This window comes from Carica papaya, chromosome 8, assembly GCF_054855325.1.
Source record: "Carica papaya isolate Zhongbai chromosome 8, ASM5485532v1, whole genome shotgun sequence".
Classification (NCBI taxonomy): Eukaryota; Viridiplantae; Streptophyta; class Magnoliopsida; order Brassicales; family Caricaceae; genus Carica; species Carica papaya.
In genome coordinates, this window is record NC_142316.1 from 9,072,066 (window position 1) to 9,095,673 (window position 23,608).

The 23,608-nt window shown below is 33.5% G+C and overlaps 1 protein-coding gene across 5 annotated transcripts in view; it reads left to right on the forward strand.

Moving 5' to 3' along the window:
* The first annotated feature begins 999 nt into the window (after nt 1-999).
* Nucleotides 1,000-23,608, forward strand: part of ABO6 (DEA(D/H)-box RNA helicase family protein) — a 38,619-nt gene continuing 16,010 nt past the window's right edge. For 2 of the 5 annotated variants that reach the window (XM_088209776.1, XM_088209777.1), the window contains exons 1-5: nt 1,000-1,487; nt 2,954-3,108; nt 3,274-3,361; nt 3,457-3,690; nt 13,526-13,621. In XM_088209776.1, coding sequence (XP_088065902.1) covers nt 1,221-1,487; nt 2,954-3,108; nt 3,274-3,361; nt 3,457-3,690; nt 13,526-13,621 — 840 coding nt within the window. In that variant the 5' untranslated portion in view covers nt 1,000-1,220. The remainder of the gene's footprint in view (nt 1,488-2,953; nt 3,109-3,273; nt 3,362-3,456; nt 3,691-13,525; nt 13,622-23,608) is intronic. The other 3 variants (XM_088209772.1, XM_088209773.1, XM_088209774.1) reach the window with 2 other exon arrangements.

Here is a 23,608-nt window from a genome sequence, read left to right on the forward strand (position 1 = left end):
ATCTATCTATCTATACATATAAAGTATAGACAAAAATTAACATATACAGATTTTTTATTTTTTAAATTATTTTATATTTAATATGATAGTATATAATAATTAATTATTTATTTTTTATGTAAAAATAACGAGTTTAGGTATTGTTCCCCCAATGATCGTAGTACCAAGTACTTATGGCAAGCTCTAATATGATCAGATTTATAAGTAAGCATCTCTTGTAAAATATGAGCAACGCCAAATCCCTCTAGAGCCCAAACCTCCATTTCTCCTACCCGCTGCCCCCTTACTTGGACCTGTCTTGTTGTGTAATAAGTGCATAATGTCTTGTTGTGTAATAAGTGCATAATGTCCACTGGAACGCCCATATATTTTATCATCAACTTGATGAATTAATTTCAAGGTATAAGGCTTTCCTATTATAACAGACTGTTCAAAAGGATTTTCCGTTCTTCCATCAAATATTCTGCTTTTTTCCGAATACCCGAGTTCAAATATCCATGAATTATTTTAAAATATATTATAATAAATTTGACGTGATAATATAGATAATAATCATCTATCTATTTAATATGATAAAATATTTAAATATTTATTACATAAAAATAGAATGTAAGTATGTTAATATTCCTATGTGACTAATTTTTAGGTGGTTACAAACTCTGAAATTATATATTATATAAATTTTTAATCACCTTTTTTTTTCCAAATTTAATTATTTTGCAAATCTTTTACAAAAAATAAGATATGGTATTTTTTAATATATTTTTTAAAAATTTCTGTACTTCTATATAATTTTTGTTCACAAAAAAATAAAATGTGAGTACGTTAATATTTCTATGCGATTAAGTTTTAATCTTTTATTAAATAATAAATTTTTGTATTTTTATTAGAAATTTCTTTACTTTTATATAATTTCTGTTTACACGAATAATAAATAATACATATTATTATATATATATATATATTATCAAAAATATATTTTGATAAAATACTAAATTTTCCAAACATGATACTAAGTTGAGTTCTCTTACCTAAAGAATCCTCTTTTTAAGTTCAAATTTAAATTGATCATCTTCAACAAACAAAACTGGAACACACCAGTTCGGCCAGTTGCAAGAAGCAAAGGTTTTGTTTTGTGGACTAATCAAATGTATAAGAGCTTTGCTTCTTTAGCTTGAAAGAGGAGAAGAAGAAAACATGCATAAAAGTTGCTCGCTACAATGCAAAATCTCAACTTAAGAGGCCTTCTGTTGGGGTGCACAAAATCCATACACCCTCGTCTCAACGATTCTCTCTCGAGGACGTCAAGCAACAACGCCTTATTCAGTTTACTGCTGCTTCTTCTCCCAAATTCTTCTTCTTCTTCTTCTTCCTCTGTGTTGTCTAATAATGGCAGGTTTTCTGCCTCGAAACGGCGTGGTTTCTGTGGCTATGCTGCGGAACAGTTCTCAGACGATGAGTATGAGTGTGATTTTGAGAATCATACGGTAACCTTCGCTTCTGCTCGTTTAAGTTTTTATTTATTTCGTATTTTTTTTTTAAATTTCGAGGGATCGGGGTTCGACTGGAATTTATTTTCTCTGTTTGATTGATGAGAAGTTATGGTGGAAAGTTTTAATTTTGACTTGAATTTCTTTTCCCGTCATGTGATCGCAAATGATGCAACTTCATTTTGTTATTTTAGGAGTTCATCATTTTTGTTTGAGATGGAGGGTTGCTTTTTCCCATACAAAAATTACTTCTTTGGTTGTTACTGTGAATATAATCCCTTTGCTGGCTAGGAAGATCGAGGAAGGATACGTAAATGGAACTCTTAAATATCCGGTTATGTTTTATCAACTTCCCAAAAGATGTGTAACCTCATCTGGGCTGTGCAAATAGTTAAATTGTATAAATTTCTCTGGCTTTAATCTGCAAGATTGGGAAGTGGAAGAATATGAAGATCTACCGCACCTTTTGGCCACTGTCCGTCTCAACAATAATAAAGACAAGTTCATTTGTTGTGTGTTGGGCGATACCCACTTGGTACCTTTGGAATGATATCTCTTGTTTTAAAGACAAGCTCATTTGGAAACTGAAGAAAATGAAAAATTCTCTGTTAATCTTTTTATAGGCATATGGTTGGCTACGGAGAGACTGGAGTAATCGATTTCCCGGCTAAAATGATTTGGAAGGCTAAAACTCGCCATGAATTTCTTTTTTGCCTGGGAAGCGGTAAAGGATCAAATTTTGACATTTGATAATCTAATGAAAGAGGGAAGCTTATGGTAAACAGATGCTTCTTGTGCAAATGTGATACTGAGACTTGCAACCACATCCTGCTCTAGTGTCCGTTTACTTACAGTCTTTGGACGATATTGTATGGTCTTTTGGGCATCTATTGAGCTATGGTGGGTTAGTGAAAACTGAGTTAGTGGCTTGGGAGGGGCTTTGTAAGAAGAATAGATCTTTTTGACTAAGTCCTTTGTCCATCTTTTGGGTTATTGGAAAGAGAAAAACAATTTAGTTTTTGAAGGGAAGGAAGAGCAGATTGTCGATATTAGAGATAAGTGTTTTCATTATTTTTGTTCTTTGGTTCTGGAACATAAATTATATAAGATGGATGATTTTAGGGTCATTGAAGATATGCTTACTGACATGTAATTTTTTTATAAATAGGTGGCACCCCCTTGGTGCATTATACTTAATATACTTCTTACACTTTATTTTTTTTAAAATAAATTTCTGTGGCTTTGAATTTTGTGGTGCATAAACATACTTTGATGTTCGTTGGAACTGTTCACCTTAGGAAAGTTATTTACCGAGTGCCTTTCACAAAGTGCAGTTGAATAATTTTTCTGCGTAACAGCTAGCATAAGTTAGTTTGCTACAGCCCTAATATAAGCTACCTTTTATTTTTTCGGCTTTCTGAAATCTAGTGGAAATGGTGGTAACATGAAATGTATTCTTTTAGGCTTCATCTTCTGTGGCCAACATAGATGAGTGGAAGTGGAAACTCAGTATGCTGTTGCGCAATGAAACTGAACAGGAGATTGTATCTAGAGATAAACGAGATAGGAGAGATTATGAGCAGATCTCTAACCTTGCCAGGAGGATGGGACTTTACAGGTAGAGTGTCACTACCCTCACAGAAGGCTTTTTCTGTCTTCATGATTGTTTATAGATCAGCATATCTTGTCTCATTATCCTTATTTCCATTAAGGTGATGTGGCTTATTTCACTATCTTTTCTTCTTTTTGTTTCTCCTTTTTCCTATTGGCTTTGAATCAACAGTGAAATCTATGGAAGAGTAGTTGTTGCAAGCAAGGTTCCTCTTCCTAATTATAGACCAGATTTGGATGATAAGAGGCCACAGAGGGAGGTAAGCATTTTTACATTTTGAACATTCAAACCAAAATACGTTCACTACTTTTAGAAGCTTGATTCTTGGAACTTTTTTGTGCTTCATTTGTACAGGTTGTTATCCCATTGAGCCTGCAAAGAAGGATAGAAGGTCTTCTGCAGGAACATCTTGATAGAATACAGTTTAATTCAAGGAGGGTCGATGAAAGTTCGGTTGATTCTAAGTCAATTAACCAGGTTGAAGATTGTATAGATGAAGGTGCAGACTCATTACTAGATGGATCTGTTATGGAAAAGGTTCTTCAGAGGAGGAGTTTAAGAATGCGGAATATGCAAAGAGCTTGGCAGGTTTTAATAAATTAGCACAGTTCTCATCTAATATCTTTGATCGTGTTGTCAAATGCTTGCATTATAAGTAATTGATGTTCGGCAGTCAGTTTTTTCTGGTAGAAAAACCAGACTGGCCAACAACAATTCCTGTTTTGGTGAGTCTTATGGATCTTTAAATTCTTTAAGAAAAAATGGGAATTAGGGATGGAAGCAATGCAGCTGGTTGGGGATAAGAAGGTGAGGATATTATCAGAAGGTGGGCTTTTTTCTGTTTTGAGGGGTTGGACGGGAAAAAGTTGTGATCTATAATTTCAACTGAATGAAAACTTAGGGCTAGAAACTATAAAATAGCGGGAAAAATGAATGATACCTTTGGCAATTAACCCCTGGCGAATAAAGAAACTTGAAGCCCTAAATTTGCAATTTTTCTTCAGAAAGAGAATTGCAAACTTTCAATAGAGAAATTAAATACTAGTTCCATATAACATCGGACCCTTGCTGGTTTTAAAACCCAATAGAAGTATTGGAGAACAGATAAACTGAGTTGCATTTTTCTGTGCGTATCTTTTATTTTTTGGATAGTTTCTGTCTGCCTAGACGAAAAAGAAGAGTAGTAAGTAAGAGACACCAAGAGGATGCCGTCCATGTATAAGAATATACGAAACATATTGTTATGGAGGGGGCTCAACCAAAATATCAAAGAGTTCCCCTAGATCTTCCTCATGGAGGATAGAATAGACTTCAAACAAATTACATAAGGTTTGGAAGCATGGATCCTTAGTAGTTGCAAAATTGGATAGAATGCCATCAAGAATTATCTATTCCTTTCTTTCCACATCATCCAAAAAATTACATCATGAGATATATGGGCAACAACCGGTTTCTTGTTTCTATGACAGCATTTACCATCCCATGCTAGCAGCTCCTTCTGAATCAAACTGCTTCTCACCCACTTGATATGCAAAAGACCAAAAGCCAAATCCCTAAGCCTTATCCGAACCGGTGCACCATGAAAAAGGTTCAGGGATTTGTTGTTGCTTAGGCAAAATGGGCAATGATTGATGATCAAGCAGCCCTTCTTCTTTAGATTGTCCATAGTAAGGATGTTATCTTAAGCTGCTTTCAAAACAAAAAGAAAAAGCAACTCTTTGGGAAACCTTGTTTCCAAAAAGGATTTTAGGGGAAGCTATCAAGAATGCTGTCAGTTTTTAGGGGCAGAATAGCAAAGATTTGACAGAAAAATCCGACTGGGATGTCCTCAGAGTTCTGATTTGTGAACACCTTTTAACATTTAGCAAGAAGATTCACATATTCATTGACCTTCTGATTATTAAGATTCCTACCAAGACCCATGTCCCAGAAACTAGTCTTCTCCACTTGTACATAGTAGTCCTAAAAGGTTTCATCTTTGGAAATGAAATCTTTTTTTTTTAGTTTTCCTAGAAAATTTGTTTTGTTAATAAAATGAACAATCATTTAAAAGTGAAAAGAAGGAAAACATGTAACCAATGATGTAGAAATTTAGGGAAAAAATATACTTTATTTCCACTATATTTTTAATGATACAAATGACTTATATATATATATAAGAATTTCTAAATACAATTAGGGAAATTTCCCTTATAATGAGAATTCTAAATAATTATAAAAAATTAATAGTAAGAGTGAAAAATATTACAATTATTTAGTCAACGAAATATTCATGTCAACACTCCCCCACAAGTTGGTGTAAAGATATCACACATGCCCAACTTACATATCAAGTTCTGAAAAGTTTTGTTGCAGAGTCCCTTAGTGAAGAGATTTGCCACTTGATTGATAGAAGATACATGATAGAAGTATAAGGAGCCATCAATCACTTTTTCTTTTATGAAGTGACGGTCAATCTTAATGTGTTTCGTGTGGTCATGTTGAATTAGATTTTGGACAATATTAATGATTGTTTTATTGTCACAAAATAATGATAGACTCCATTCTTTTTAATTCATTCGTTAGCTTTTGCAATCATAATAATTCACATACTCCGTGAGTCATTATTCTATATTCTATTACAGCACTAGAACGGATAACTTCACTCTGTTTCTTACTTTTTTCATGTAACTAAGTTGCCACCAACGAGTGTGCAGTAACCAGTAGTTAACTTTCTATCATCTGGAAATTCAGACCAATCGACATCTGTAAATACTTCTATCTTAAGGTGACTATTTCTGGAGAAGAGTAAACATTTTCTTGGTATAGATTTCAGATAGTGTAATATTCGAAAGATAGCATGTAAATGAGTCTCGTGAGAATCATGCATGTACTGACTCACTAAACTAACTGTATAAGTTATATCTGGTCTGGTATGTGAGAGATAAATGAGTCTTCCAACCAATCTCTAATATCTTCCTATGTCAACTGATGAACTGCTGTGAGTTTGTGATTATTTTCAATAACGGATTCTGCTGGCTTGTAACCCATTATTTCAGTCTCTTCTAATAAATTTAGAATATATTTTTTTTTTAAAAAAATGAAGATTTTTTTATTAGATTTGACAACCTCAATTTTCAAAAAGTACTGTAATTTTTTTAAATCTTTAATTTCAAATTCTCGAGTAAGAAGTCCCTTTAGTCGAATCATTTCTTTTGTATCATCACCAGTCACTACAATATCATATATATAAACAATGAGAAGAGTGATCCTACCATCACAATACTTGATGAACAGAGTATGATCAGCATTGTTTTGCTGATGTTCGAAAAAAATCATAACACTTCTGAACCTTTCAAACCGTGCTCTTGGAGATTGTTTTAATCCATACAAGGCCTTCTTTAATTTGCAGATCTTCCCTTGTGTTCTTTCATCTTCGAATTCAGGTAGAATTTTCATATACACCTCTTCCTCTAAGTTCCCATGGAAGAAGACATTTTTTACATCAAAGTGGTGTAAATCCTAATCAAGATTAGCAGTACAGGATAGTAATATTATGATTGTATTCATTTTTTCGACAAATGCAAACGTTTCTTGATAGTCAACTCTATAGGTCTAAGTATACCTTTTACCCACTAATTTAGTTTTGTATCTTTCAATTGACCTATTTGTTTTGTGTTTTACAGTGAAAACCCGTTTACAGTCAACCATCTTCTTTTCTTGTGGGGTTGAAACTAGTTTCCATATTTCATTTTTTGCTAATGCTTTCATTTCTTCAATCATTATTTTCTTCCATTTGCGATCTTCTAGAATTTCTCTCCAATCCTACGGAATAGATACAGAGAAAACAGATAAAACAAAATCTTTATAGAAGGGAGATAAAGAGTCATAGGTGACAAAATTAGACATAGGATGTTCAGTACAAGTTCTGACTCATTTTTAAAGAGCAATGAGTTTATCAAATAATTTATAAGGTAAAGATGACTCACCAGTATTTTCAAGAATTGAAGAAAATTATTGACTTGTGATAGACTGCATGATGAATTTTTTTGTCTTATCTCTCCTTGAATACCTTTCAAAGTCCGGTTTATCCAGTCGTCCAACATTTTCTTCTGGAATAGGATCTTCTGACATGTAATTTTTCCCATGAATATAACTGTCGAGAGTGACCAAATTGGGGCATCGCCTCTTCCATTTCACTCTCCCCTTGAAGAGGTGTTGGATAGAGTTGAAGTATAGTTCAGATTCTCTAAAAGTAACATCTATAGTCACGAAATATTTTCTAAAAGACGGATGATAACATTTGTAACCCTTTTGAGTAGGAGAATATCCAACAAATACAAATTTGATAGATCTAGGTTTCAGGTTACTCGCATTTTTAGTATGGACAAAACAAACACATCCAAATACTTTGGGAGGAACAACATAGGAATATGTACCTTGCAAAACCTTCAAAGGATTTTTAAAATCAAGAACTCGCAAAGACATTATATTAATAATTTAGGTAACTGAGAGAATTACATCTCTCAAATAACTTTTAGATAGATTCATGGTGAACATTAGTGACGGAGGTACCTCTAATATGTGTTTGTTTTTTCTTTCAGTAACCCCATTCTGTTCATTGGTGTAGGCACAAGTTGTATGATGAATTATTCCATTAGACTCTAAATATACACGGAATCCACCATCCATATATTTTGCATTGTTGTCTGTTTTTAGAATTTTAATTTGAGTATCAAACTGTATACATACCATTTTATGAAATGACTAAAAATATAGAAACACATAATTTTTGGCTTTCAACAGATAAACCATGTTAATCTAGTACAAAAGTCAATAAAAGTAAGAAACTATTTATGCGCAGATAAAGACGTATTATGAGTAGATCCCCAAACATCAGAATGAATGGTCATAAAAGGGATAGGACTTATATAGTTATTCACATGATATGAAATCCTTCTATGTTTAGTTAGTTTATATGCATCATCAAATAAGTAATTCATAAAAGTTCTTTTAAACAATGTAGGATATAATTTTTCTAGAGTAAAGAAAGAAGGATGTCCTAACCGTCAATGCAACTGTAAGATTTCCTTATTGACATCTGTATCTCCAAGGGCAGCTTGATTCCGAATGATGTTTCGATTTCTATTCAAGACATATAAGTTATCCTGCAGTCTACCAGTACCAATCATGAAGATTTTGAAAGACACAATGGTCAGAAAACAACTTAATTTACAGTCAAAATTTTTATTACGGGCACTAATGGATAAGAGACTGTCAGAAAAACTAAGCACATGAAGAACTAAAGTCAGTGGAATGGTCGGAGTACAATTAATGGAACCTATTCTAAATACAAGAGTGTATGATCAATTGATGTCACAAATATTTTTCCGTTGAGTATATGGAAAATAGATCAGGAAATCTTAAGAAGAGCCCGTCATGTGTTTGTTAGCTCCAGAATCTATAATTTAAGTATCAAAATTGGAAATATTAAGGGGAGGACTAGTACCTGAGTTTGCGATTTTTGACGTGCCGATAGAGAAAGAACAATACTTAGCTGCTAATTTCAATGAGATAAAAAAAAAATTCGAAAGATGCCAAAAAATGCTCCAACACCAATGGAGACCAAAAAATGTTGCGAGACCGGAGGAGATCAGCGGAGACAAGTTTGTTCGGCGAGACAAGAGAACCAGAGTCAAATCCGAGAGAGACAAGTTTGGAGCCGGAGACAGAGGCAGGCGTGCACCGCGGGAGACCAAGTCACGACCGGATTCTGGCGCAAAAACAAGCAGAGCTACTGGTGCTTTGCAAGACGTGGTCACACAGTTGAAAAAAGACATATTGCGTGCAGCTGCGTGAAGAGGGTATGTTGGTGCAAGGGATCGTCTGGCTTGAACCTAAGCAGTCTGTCTTGCGCGCAAGATGCAGTGCGCGAAATCAGAAGGCTGTGTTGAGCTTCTGGTGCGTGAAATCAGGTCGAAGAAACGTCAGGATTTGTAGCATTAGCTGGCGGTACAGAAGACATTGCGAACCAGATAGCCATGCGCGAAGAAGCACTTCAAATCGGCCGTGCACGAACAAAAAACCGAGAAGAGTGGGTGCAGCCAGAAAAGAGAAACACTGCGAACAGAGGCTGTGTGTGAAGAAGTTGTGCGAACAATAGATTGTGGCCGGAGCAGAGGGATCAGCTAAGGTGGAGTAGGTCATTGAAATAGTGCAGTCGGCCGCTGGTGAAGTGAAGACTCCGTTAGGTGGTGAGAAGATTTTAGGGTTTGGAAAAAACCTTGAAGTAAAACCCTAAACCCTTATTTTTGTTCTGATACCATATATGAATTTAAGAATATTTACTTTACTTGCACTATATTTTTGATGTTACAAATGATTTATATATATAACAATTTCTAAATACAAATAAAGAAATTTATCTTATAATAAGGATTTTAAATAATTATAAGAAATTAATAGTAAGACCTATATAGAAAAAATATCACAATTATTTAGATAACAAATTATAAATTCATGTCAACAAATGGTGTTGCCTTTCTTTTAGATAAATTGTACTTTATTTAGAGGAAAAAAGTCTTTTATTCACTTTTTTCCTTTTTTGATGAATTTTTCTATTTCACTCTTATTAAACATAGAAAAATGTCCTATGAAGAGAGATATCTATTCACTTTTTTTTTCGTTTTTATTTATGGTTCAAATCTTGCTTTGGTACTATGAAAAAAATATTATGTTTCTCTTATTTAATTCTGAATAAAAATGAGGCGATACATACAAGTTTAATTTCCAAAATAGGATACAAAAAATCTGTATACTCAATCTCCATAAGTACTAAAATAGAAAATAGTAACTAATTACGAGATATTCTCTCACCAAAAAATAGGAAATTATATTAGTAGGATCTTGCTAATCTTGGCACTTAATTGCAAGTCAAAATCTCATTATCTTAGCACTTAATCAGAATCTCATAATCTTGGCACTTAATTACAAATTAGAATCTTATATTTTCACACTTTTTAAATAAAAAAAAGTATATTGGAGATAAATCATTTTAGTTTTTTTTTTTAAATAAAAAGTGTAATTATATATTAACATGGTGCCAAAAACTAGGGGTACCGTCTATTTACAAAACTTTACAATGTAGTTAGAGAATTATTTACAACTCCAAAATTCACATTACTAATAATGTCATGATTTAACAATATAAACCTAAAATAATTCATCTATTTATCCCTCAATCGATATAAATCTGTTTCTTTATCCTTAAAAATTTTAGAACTTCTCTCTTTGTAAAGAACTCAAAAAATGGTCAATGGAATGTTTTTTTTTAGATTACTGTCTAAATGCACCCCCGCCCAAAGCCCACAATTCCTCCTTAATAGACCCAGAATCCAACTAAGACAAACGAGGCTGTAAATAACACTGCATAGACCAAAAGCCACAGGACACCACAGCAGGACATGATTACAGCATTCCTCATTCTGCATGCACATATAGCGCCGGTTGGAGATGATCAGCCCTCTTATTTTAATTTTTCAATGGTCAAAATACATTCCCTGCTTGCATCCCATGCAAAAAAGCAACTCTAGGTGATACTTTTACTTACCAAATCTGTCTCATAGGGAAAATTGGGTTCACAATGTTGTTCCTTCTAGTTAAGTGCTTGTAATAAGATTTTACATATAGTTTTCCCTTTTTTCCAGTTTCCACTGCACCTTATCCTCCCTAGATGGCATCTGCTGTGCTGCCAGGAGTAGCAGACTCTCAAATTCTCTGATTTCCCAGTCCTGCAGGTTTCTTGTGAGATTAGTCAACCATTCAACACTACCATTGTTGTTTCTATATGCATCCCGCACCAACATATTTTGTGCCTGAGCAATTGCAAAAGTTATAGGAAATCACTTTATTAAACATTCATTTTCAATCCACACATCCTTCCAAAATCTAATTTTATTATCCCCACCCAACTTCCATTGCAGATTTTCCAGAAAAAATAGGCCATTGCATCGATATTTTCCTCCATAAACTCATGTCATGCGGTCTCCCAATTCTTGCCCCTCCACTGTTATCACAATCTTCCTCCACGACCTGTCTTCCTCATTCAGAAATCTCCATAACCACTTGCAAAGCCACATTTAAGTTGACAATTGACCTAGTTCCTAGCCCACCATATTTGAGAGGTTTTTTGATTTCCTCCCACTTTACCAAATGGAACTTGCGATTCTCCTCATCATCACCCCAAAGAAATTTGCATTGTATAGTTTCTAATTTTTTTGCAGTATTCACTAGAATTGTTATAATGGACAAATAATATACTGGTAGATTGACCATGGTACTTTTAATTAATATAAATCTACCTCCTTTAGATAAAAATTTCTTCTTCCAAGTAGCTAATCTTCTTTCATACATTTCCACTACCGGATCCCAAGAAGCACTGATTTTGTATTTTGCTCCAGAGGCAAACTCAAATATTTGATTGGTAGTGTGCCCTCTTAGCCTTCCATCATAGCCGCAAACAGCCTCTCATCCCCAACATCCCCCACTTTAACTAATTCCAATTTTTGTAAATTAATCTTCAAAGCCGAAATCCCTTAAAACCACAATAGAACACATCTCAAAGTGAAGACGATTCCTCATATCTGGATGACAGAAAATTAAGGTGTTGTCTGCAAACAGAAGATGGGACACATCTAAAATTAAGTCGCCTCTACCCACTCCCACTCCCACTCCCTTGAATAGTTGCAGCTTCTTAGCCTTATTCAACAACCCATCCAAAGCTTTCATAATTAATATAAACAGCTATGGAGAGAGGGGATCTCCTTGCCTTAGGCTCTTAGAAGCCTTAAAGAATTCCGATGGCCCTCCATTGATAAGCACCACAAAAGAAGTTGTTGTTATGCACGTATGCTTCCAAAATCTCCATTTTAGCCCAAAACCGAAGCTATCAAGCATGTAATCCACAAAAATCCAACTAACATGGTTATATGCCTTCTCCATACTGAGCTTGCATATTAACCCCTCATTTTTACTAGCCACTAGATCATCAACCACCTCGTTGGTCGCCATAACAGTATCAAGGAGTTGTCGACCCTCCATAAAAGCATGTTGACTTTCTCCAATGATCTCCCCAAGGACCCTAGAAAGCCTCCTAGTCAAGACTTTTACAGTGAGTTTATATAAACAACCAATCAAGCTTATCAGTTTAAAGTCACCAAAATCCTTAGCATATTTTATCTTGGGAATGAGCACAATAAAAGTAGAGTTGAGAGCTTTCACAAATTTTCAAGTTTTGTGCAGCTCCCTAAACATATCCACCACATCACTCTTGATCATATACCAAAATTTCTGCAGGGATCTCATATTGTCCCCATTCGGCCCTGAAACTTTGTACCTATTACACATCCAAACTCTCTTTTATTTCTTCTTAAGAGAAATCTATTTCCAGCAAGGTTCTGTTGCTCTCGGACAGCCTTTTGAAGTTAATACCTTCCAAAGTGGGTCTTGTCACATGCCCTTCTTCTTACAGCTTGGCAAAAAAACCTTTGAGAGCCTCTCTAAGATCACAGTTATCAGTAACCTTCCTGCCATCTGCCTATATTTCTGAAGTATAATTGCTTCTCCTCCTATTGCTGGCCATAACATAAAAGTACTTACTATTTTCCTGCAACCATCTCTCCCTGGACTTTTGCTTCCGGGAAATTTTTTCTGCCATAAACAGATTAACCAGGTCCAACTTCAGTTTGTTTCTATTACACAGCGTAGCCTCATCCAACTCAACCTCTCCCTCCATCTAATCAATCTTACTAATTTCATTCATAATGTTAGTAAAATCTTCCCCTTCCTTCCTCCTTTCATTTCTCGTCAACTCCTTGATCACAATTTTTAACTCTTTCAATTTTGTGGTCAGTCTATAACTTGCATTGCCTTGAATCACAATGTTTTTCCATGTTGCTTCAATCAAAACACCAAATTTTAAGTCTTTCAACCACTTATTGTCAGGCTGGAACGGTATTGGACCCCATTGGATACCATCCGCTTGTAAACAAATAGGATAGTGGTCAGAAATGGGCTGCTGGAGAATCCTTTGGTAAACACCAGACATCAGTAACAAAAAAAGCAGGAGATAGAACGAATCTGTCTATCGTTGAGCAGGCCGTTACGGAAGTTAGTTACTTGGTTGCCATCAGAAAACAAGAATCTTCCAGAGATCCTCAGTTGAAACTTGGACTTTCCAACATGCTGATTGTTCTTAACTGGGGCCTCAAGAGCCTTGTAATATTTTTTATTATGTGAGCTGTCCTTATTAGTGACCTCTTTACGGAAGTTTCTTCTAGTTCTCTTGGTTGAAAAATAGAAATTAATTGCATTTTTGTACATTTTATTTATCTGTAGTAGATGCTCTGGTGTACCATTACGGTTGTTTTTACTCCTTAATTTACAGGAATCACCTGAAGGGAAAAGGATGCTGGACTTTCGGAAATCTCTACCTACATCCAAGGAAAAGGAAAGGCTGCTCCAAGCAATTGCAAGGAATCAGGTTTTATTTTGGGCCTTATGATGTATGAAAAAAAGAATTTTGAGTACAGTAAGTTAAAAAAATTATTAAGAACTAAAAATAGAGATATTGGATTTTAATAATCAAATCAATAATTCAATGTTGTAATAATATCATAAATACTATACCGAATCACTAAGATCAAGTATGCTATTCGTTTGGATGTAATACAATCAAAATAGGATTTTTTTAAGTCTATCTATAAAATCTATTAAATTAGAAAATAAACTAATTAATTAAATAATGTATAATAGAGAATAATTAAATACAATCCTGGATAAATAGGAAATAATAAGCTACAAGAGGACCTGTGTAGTAGTTCCTAAATAAACTAAATATCCTTAATATTATATAAACATCATAATTACATTGAAGTATCTTAGATTGACATATTCCAACTTATTCTTATTTTTCATCTTTCTAATCCACTTGTTGGAAACTAGATCTTAAGTTTTGAAATATTGAAGTGGAAAGAATATGCAAATTGAGAATTGTCTTCCAAATATTGGAGTTCTCAAAATTTGAGATTGTCATTAGAAAACAAGAATGCTTCCAGAATCATGGACTCCGAAAGAGTAGTAGACCAATTAGGCATGATAAAATTGACAAATGTAAAAATCACCAAACTCTGATTATCAATATTGGTTGCAAAATTTATGTGGCCTTAATTTCTTCAAAAAGGGTTTTTTTCATCTTTGAGAGTTCAAAATCAACTAGAATATCCCTGTTCTTACATCAGTAATGTCATTGCTTGCTATTAAATTAGAAGATTCAATTATAGATATGAGCATCTTCAGAGTTGGTTGACTTAGTAACACGATTCTGTTTTTGTTTACAAAAAATATAGTTATGATAAGGAAGCAGATATGGACGGTTCTGATGATTTTTTTTTAATTTCAAAATTAGATTCCATTTTTATTTTCTATTCTCTTCCCCAATTTCTCCCTTTTCAATTGGCAAAACAATATATTACTGAGAAGGAAAGACATTGCAAGGAACTGGATAAGGTATCGTCTCATCAAAAGTAAAAAGAATCAAGAAAGAAGACTAAAGAGGAAAAGGTTGCTCATTTTTCCCGTTTTTTTTTCTAACAATTGTTAAAAATGGTTTGATACGTATTTTATTAAATATTACAACCATATATATGTATATATTTGGAAGATTAAAAAAGAATAAATAATTAATTACATAAAGTATATTTGACCCTTATCATTCCCATTGACCCTTATAAAGTATATTCTCAAAAAGAATAAACGTTTATCATTCTTTGTAAACATTATTCCTTTTTGAGGTGACTCTTTTAGGTAATGCTTTGTAGGTTGCTTGTAAGTGCATTTTTTCTGGGTTGTGCATGAATTGACTTATAATACTTACTGAATAGGTGATGTCTGGTCTTCTGTAGGATAGGTATATTAATTTCCCAACTAAATCTCTGATAAATTTCCTTATTTGCTAACATATTTTCTTTCTCTACCCTTAATATGTGATTAAGATCAATAAAAGTATTAGCTGGTTTATATATTAACTTGCCAGTATATCTTAACAGATCACGAGTGTATTTTTGCTAGTAAATAAAGATTTTGGATTTTGAGTGAGTGAGTTCAATTTCAAGAAAATACTTTAACTTATCTAGTTTCTTTGTTTCGAATTTTATTATTAGACATTGTTTTAGTATCAAATTTTTTTCTTGATATCTCTTGTTATGATAATGTCATCAATATATACTAAAAACGTTATAACTCCTTCTGTCTCAAAGTGCCTGATGAACAGAGTGTGATTTTTTTGTGTCTGTTTAAGTCTTAGGTTTATCATTACCCTTGCAAACCTGTCAAACTATGCAATTGGCGGTGCTTGAGTTCATAGAGTGTCTTCTTCACTTTATAGACCTTATTTAGTTCTGTTTCTCTATCAAAACTTGATGAAATATCTATGTGGATTTCTTCTTCTAAATCTCTATTTATGAGTGCATTTTTCACATCGATCTGTTGTAGTTACCAATCAAAATGAGTAGTTAATAACAACAAGATTTGCATAATGTTCATCTTGGCTAATGTTGTGAATGTCTTTTAATAGTTTGTCCCATAAATTTATGTATAACCCTTTGCTATTAGTATTGCTTTGTATCTCTCGATTGTCTTATTTATCTTATATTTAATTATAAAAACTCATTTGCATCTCACCGGTTTCTTATCTATGTGTAGATCTATCATTTCCCATATATGTTTTTTTTCAAGTGCTTGTATTTTCATAGTCATAGTATTTTTTTAATTTTTTTACAAGACAATGACCCAGATACTTCAGACTCAATATTCAAACTTATAAAAAAATTTTTATAGGATAATGAATATTTATCAAATGATACAAATTGTTAGATAAGTTAAGAAAATGTTTAGTGCATTCTTTAGTATTTTTACAAAGTGCAATAAATATATCACTATCAGACTGTATAAGTTTTTTGGAACTTACATCAATTTCACAATCAAGGTCCTATTCTTGGTTCGACTGAGGCTTGGAACTTGGAATCTTCCTCCTTGTATAGATCTAAGAAAACGTAGAGTTTGGTATGGTCTCTTGAGTAGATGAATTTTCTTGTAAATTGTGAAAACCTTTTTGTGGTGATGGTTTTGGGGTATGTAGAAAAGGTAGCAAGGTAAAGTCCATTAAGGATGTTATGTCCTTACATTCAATGTAGGCACTCTCTGAAAATAAGATTGGATGAAGTAAAATTCTTTTTTAATAAATGTGACGTCTGCATGTACATAATTTTTGTACACATGGATGGTAACATTTGTACCCATTTGGGAGGAGGAGTACTACATAAATATACATACTAGAGCCTGGGGATCAAGTTTTCCTCTTAAATGAGAATGAATATAAACGAAGGCAACAAACTTAAATATCTGATGGATCAGATAGTTTGTGACACTCATTGCTGGGAAAACTTGTGAAGTGTTTCTAGAGAGCCTTTGAAGTCAAGAATGTTGGTGGACAAGCGGTTAATAATGTAGGTGACATTAATCTAATGGCTTTGCCCTAATATTATTTTGGGATATTGTTTTGGAAAAGAAAAGCTCTTTTGATGGCTAAAAGGTGGCTACTTTTACGTTCTAGTATTATGTTTCGTTATGAAGCGTGGATGCATAATGATTCATAAAGAATTCATTCTTGATGGAAGAGTGATAAAAGTGTGTGGTTAAAATAATTTTGTGTTGTTAGTGCAGAATCTTTTTCTGTAAGTCCCTAATTGAGTGTTTATCTTGCTATAGAATTAGGATATGATATGATTGTATTTAGGTTTGAGTAAGAACAAACAAAAGACTCTGGCCAATCGTTAGTAAATGACATAAACCATCAAACTCTAAAAATGTGAGGTGTGTGAGTTGGTTCCTAAGCATCATTGTGGACTAATAAAAAAGGAACTAAACTTCTTTTATTACTAATGATAAATGTTACACTCATAATTTGTATACTCACAGATAACGCAGTGTAAATTTTTATATGATGGATTCTTAAACAACAAAGGAAATATAATCTTCAAAATGGAAAAAAATAAATGTCCAAATCTTTTATGGTGGGGCCAAATCATGTGTCTTGAGTCATAGTAACGGTAGAGCAGGATCCCTAAGATCCTTCCAAGTAGTAGAGTCCGTTTCTGCTGAAGCACATCTAATTATCTTTCTCGAGTTCTGGTCCTGAAACTCACAGTAAGAAGAGTCAAATGTTATTTTGCAGTTCAAGTATTATGATAACTTATTGATGGATACAAGATTAGTTCACAGTTCGGGAACTTATAACATTTTTTAATATCAGGATAGAACTAAGTTTAATGTTGGCTTTTGCTTTCCATAATATTGAGAGAATTATTTGCAATGACAATTTTCTTATTACTTGGGTAAGGAACATATGTATGAAAATATTTAAAAGTATCGGTCATATGATTTATGGTTCCTAAATTTATAATTCAAGAATTTTCAAAGATTTACCTAATGCAGTTAAACCGTTTGAAAAGGTCCACCAATCAATTTCACAATCATTCAATCTCAGTTTTGAAAGTAGTGAGATTTGCATATGTGTCTTATTCTCATCGATTGGTTTTATGAACCTGTTTAAGAATCTTTGATGGGGTAGTTTTATATCCTAATTCTTTGCTAGAAATATTGTGCTTCCTGTGCAATTTCTAACATTTTTCTTTTGTGTATTGGGTTTTTTGTAAAACGTTCTCAGAGTGACTAACATCCTTTGCTTGTCGTCGAGATTTGGTATCTCGTGAAATCAGTGTTGAACTATTGGTGGAGCGAGGTTCTAGCATGACTCATCTTCTGCTCTTTTTCGTTGTTATAAAAAAATTTTCTTATTAAGTGATGATATTTTCTATTTTCTCAAAATTCGAACTCGTGTTAATCATATTTAGGAATTAGTCATGATTGAAATTAATGCACAGTCTTTTTTTATAAACTTTTTGAGATAGAATGCATATTTGTTGCAATCTATAGTAAGTGATACTAATTGAGTTCCTTGCTTTAATTTTTTAATATGTTAGGATATGTAAAAATTTTGAGAAAAATATTTACTTTATTTCCTCAATATATTTGGTATAACAGACAACTCATACATATACAAAATTCTCAAGTACTAATAGGAAAATTTCTCTTATAGTAGGGATACTAAATAATTACAATATTATAGGAAAAATTAATGATAAGAACTATATAGAAAAAATATAACAAATATTCAGGAAACAAAATATTCATGTCAACATTCTCCCTTAAGTTGGTGCAAAGATATTACACATGCCTAACTTGCATATCAAGTTTTGAAGAGTTTTGTTGTAGAGCTTTTTAGTGAAGATATCTGTCACCTGATTGGTAGAAGACACATGATATAAGTATAAAAAACCATCAACCACTTTATCTTTTATGAAATGACGGTCACTCTCTATGTGTTTCGTCCGATCATGTTGAATTAGATTTAGATAATACTAATGACTGCTTTATTATCACAAAACAATGATAGGTTTCCTTCTTTAAATAATTTTAATTCCTTCATTAGTTTTTTCAAATACAATAATTTACATACCCCTTGAGGCATTGATCTATTTTCTGCTTCAGCACTAGAACGGGCAATTAAACTTTGCTTCTTATTTTTTCATGTAACCAAGTTGCCTCTAACGAGTGTGTAATAACCGGTAGTTGATCTTCTATCATTTGGAGATTGAGCTCAATCAGCATCTGTAAATGTTTCTATCTTAATGTGGTCATTTGTGGAGAAGAATAAGCATTTTCCTGGTGTAGATTTCAGATATCGTAATATTCGAAAGACGGCATATAAATGAGTTTCACAAGGGTCATGCATGTATTGCTCACTAGGCTAACTGCATATGTTATATCTGGTCTGGTATGTGATAGATAAATAAGTCTTTCACTAATTTCTGATATCTTCCCATGTCAACTGATGTATCACTACAAACTTGTAGTTTGTGATTACTTTTAATAGGAGATTCTGCTGGCTTGCAACCTATCATTCCAGTCTTTTCTAACAAATTTAGAATATACTTTTTTGAGAAATGAAGATTTCTTTATTAGACCTGACAACTTCAATTCTCAGAAATACTGCAATTTTTCTAAATCTTTGATTTCAAATTCTCCAGTAAAGGAACATTCTCGAGTAAGAAGTTCTTTTACTCGAGTCTTCTTTTCTGTATCATCTTCAGTCACCACAATATCATCTACATAAATAATAAGAAAAGTGATCTCACCCTAACAATGCTTGATGAACAGGGTATGATCAACATTACTTTGCTGATATCCGAAGGAAATCATAACTCTTCTTAACCTTTCAAAAAATGTTCTTGGAAACTGTTTTAATCCACACAATGTCTTTTTTAATTTGCAAATATTTTCCTGTGTTCCTTCATTTTCAAATTCAGGTGAAATGTTCATGTACACCTCTTCCTCTAAGTTCTCATGGAGGAAGACATTTTTTACATTAAACTGGTGCAAGTCCCAATCAAGATTAACAACACAAGATAATAATATTCTGATTGTATTCATTTTTGTTACAAGTGCAGAGGTTTCCTGATAGTCAACTCTTTAGGTCTGAGCAAACCCTTTAGCTACTAATTTAACTTTGTATCTTTCAATCGATCCATCTGATTTGTGTTTTACAGAGAATACCCATTTGCAACCAACTGTTTTCTTTTTTTGTGGGAATGAAACAACCTCCCATGTTTTATTTTTTACCAATGCTGTTGTTTCTTCAATCATTGCTTCCTTCCATTTGGGATCTCGTAACGCTTCTCTCCAATCCTGTGGAATAGACACAGAGAAAACAAAAAAGACTAAGGCTCTCTAGGAGGGAGATAGAGAATCGTAAGAAACAAAGTTAGACATAGGATTTTTTGTGCAAGTTCTGATATCTTTTTTAAGAGCAATGAGTTTATCAAATAATTCATAAGGAAAAGATGATTCACCAGTATCTTCAGAAACTGAAGAAGATTCTTGACTTGAAATAGGTTGTAAGATGACTTTTCTTGTCTTATCTCTCCTTGAATACCTCTTCAAGTTTAGTTTATCCAGTTGTCCAACATTTTCTTCTTTGAACAAGGTCTTCTAACATAGAATTATCCCCTTGAATTTGACTGTCAAGAGTCACTGAATTAGACATCACCTTTTCCATTTCACTCTCCCCCTGAAGAGGTGTCGGGGAAGTGTTGAAGTATGGTTATGATTCTTGAAACGTAACAATCTATAGTCACAAAGTATTTTCTAAATGGTAGGTGATAACACTTGTAACCATTTTGAGTAGGGGAATATCGAATAAATATACATCGGAGAGCTCTAAGTTCCAATTTACTCACATTTCTAGCATGAACAAAACAAACACTTTTGGGGGAACAGTATAGAAATTTGTACTTTGTAAAACTTTCAGAGGACTTCTGAAATCAAATACCCGTAAAGGTATTCTATTAATAAAGTAGGCTGTTGAGAGAACTGCATCTCCCCAATAACTCTTAGGCAGATTCATGGTGATCATTAGTGACTTAATTACCTCCAGTATGTATCTATTTTTCCTTTCAGCAACTTCATTCTGTTCACTGGTGTAGACACAACTTGTCTAGTGAATTATCTTATTGGACTCCAAATAAGTATGGAACCCACTATCCATATATTCTGTACCATTGTCAACTCTTAGGATCTTAACTTTGGCGTTAAATTGTATACATATCATTTTATGAAATAATTGAAAATAGAAAAATACATCATTTTTTACTTTCAACAAGTAAGTCCATGTTAATAGAGTACATCGATCAATGAAAGTAACAAATCATCGATGACCAGATGGAGAGATATTTTGAGTTGGTCCCCACATATCAGAGTAAATAGTCATAAAAAAAACATAATTTCTATTATTACTAAAACGATAAAAACTTCTTTTATGTTTAGCAAATTCAGATGCATCACAATATAAAGAATCCAAAAAAATTTTCTTAAATAAAGTAGGATAAAGTTGTTCTAAAGCAAAAAAAGGAAGGGTGCCCCAACCACTGTGCCATTGTAGTATTTCTAGATTGTCTGCCTTATTTTCAATAGTGGCTTGATTCTCAATTAGATTCTGATTTCTTTTCAAAATATATGAGTCATCCTGCAGTTTATCAGTGCCAATCATTTTTCCTGTTCGAAGATCCTGAAAGATACAATAATCAGGAAAAAATTCAATTTTACAGTTTAGTTCTTGAGTAATGACACTAATATATAAAAAACGATTAGAAAAAATAGACACATGTAAAACTGAAGACAGTGTAATAGTTGAGGTACAATTAATGGAATCTGTTCCAGAAACAGGAGTGAATGACTCATCTGCTAGACAGATATTTTTTTCTTTATTATAAGAAAAATAAGTTAGAAATTCAGTAAAAGATCCTGTTATGCGTCTGTTAACTTCAAAATCTATTACCCAAATATCACGAGTAGAAATAAGGGGGAGAGAAGGAATACTTGATTTTACCACATTTGATGTACCAATAGTCGTTCGTGCAATTTTCAACAAGTCTCCTTAGTGTGTCTCGGTTTGTCACAATAATCACAATAATCACAATTATGTTAGTCTTTGGAGTGATCAGACTAAGCAATTAAATCGGCTTTTTCAACTAGTGCTATGTGGAGCATGACATTCTCCTACTTTTTTTTTGTTGTTGAATATAAGAATAAGTCTGTTCTAATGAGGGAAGGGGATCCTTACCAAGTATCTGGACTCGTATATGATCATATTAGCCAAAACATCATAAATCCGCTCATTTTCTAGCATTTTCTGAAATGTGACAGCATCCTGGGGCAATATGTTTGAAAATCTTGATAGTAATCGAGCTCTTATCATAGTTTATTAAGTTCAGAAAAATACTGAGAGATAGTCAACACTCCTTATTTTGTGCTGGGGATTTTATTCCGGAGTTCATAAATTTGAGTATCATTATCCACTTATGAATATGTAAGGGATGCTACATTCCATATTTTTGCTATAGTATCGAACAACAGGTATGTTAGGGTAATGTGAAATTGCATGGAATTAATCAATCAAGACATTAACAAAGAGTTTTTGGAGTCCCATCTATGATATTCCAAACTACTAACATCTGGTTTCTTCTCATCACTGGTAATATAACCTTGCAATCTCCTGGCTTTAATAAACAGTAAATAAAATCTTCACCGACTAAGACAATTAGTTCTTTCAAGATTTATAGGACTTATTTGCAATAACGATTTGTCAGAATTAGGAAAAATTAGTTTCTTTGCTTCTATCATGTTTTAGTACTAGAAATACAAAAATAATACTGAATATCCAATATCACAGTGAGAGAATAAACCTCCTAAACACCAGCAAATCTAAAAAATTGCTGCAAGACCAGAAAAGATTACTAGAAACAAGTACTGAAGTGGGTGCTGGAATGGAGTAGCAGATGACAACAAAAAACCAGAGAGAAACAAAGACTGAATCAGAAGCTTGAAGCCGGAAAAACAGAGGTGCTGTTGCTAGAAACCCGGGATGTAGTAGCAGTCGTGCGTGAACCAAAAACTGCTCTGGGTGTGCGCGACAGAACAAGACACCGTGCACGAAGGAGCTGGAGGAGCAAAGCGAACCAGAGGCACTGGGTGTGCGCGACTGAGCCACAAAAACATGACGGAACAAAAAAAAACACGCAGGGTGTGCGCAATGGAACCAGACACCATGCGCGAAGAGATCAGAGAGGCAGCGAGAACTACAGGAGCCGGGTGTGTGCGATGGGACTAGAGGGTCGGGTCAGGTTGCGCGAACCAAAGCGGGAAACAGCGAAAACCAGAGGCCGTGCGCGAGGACACAACGCGAATAGCTTTGTGCGACCGGAGCAGATTGATCGGGTAGGTCGGAGATGATCACCAGAATAGGGCAGCATGCTGCCGGTGAGGCTGGGACTCCATTTGGGTGAGTGTTGAGAATATTCTAGGGTTTGAAAAAAACTATAAAATTAAAAAACTCTGAAATACCTTTATTTTGCTCTGATACTATATAGAAATTTTAAAGAAAATATTTACTATATTTTCTCAACATATTTGGTATAACAGACATCTCATATATGCAAAATTCTCAAGTACTAATAGGGAAATTACGCTTATAATAAGGATACTAAATAATTACAATATTATAGAAGAAATTAATAGTAAGAATTATATACGAAAAATATCACAAATATTTAGAAAACAAAATATTCATGTCAACAGTATATTCCTTTTTTGGTAGACCATATCGTGACACTTAGGTCATAAATCTGTGCAACATCTTTAACTTTAGAGTAGGTTTCATCAATTGCATCCCACATTGCTTTTGTTGTGGATAAAAACATTACGGTCTAGCTGATATGGAGTTGTAGACTACTAGAATTGTTCCATTATCATGGAATTATTAAACACCAAATGTAGGGTCTCCAGGTTTTGGTCC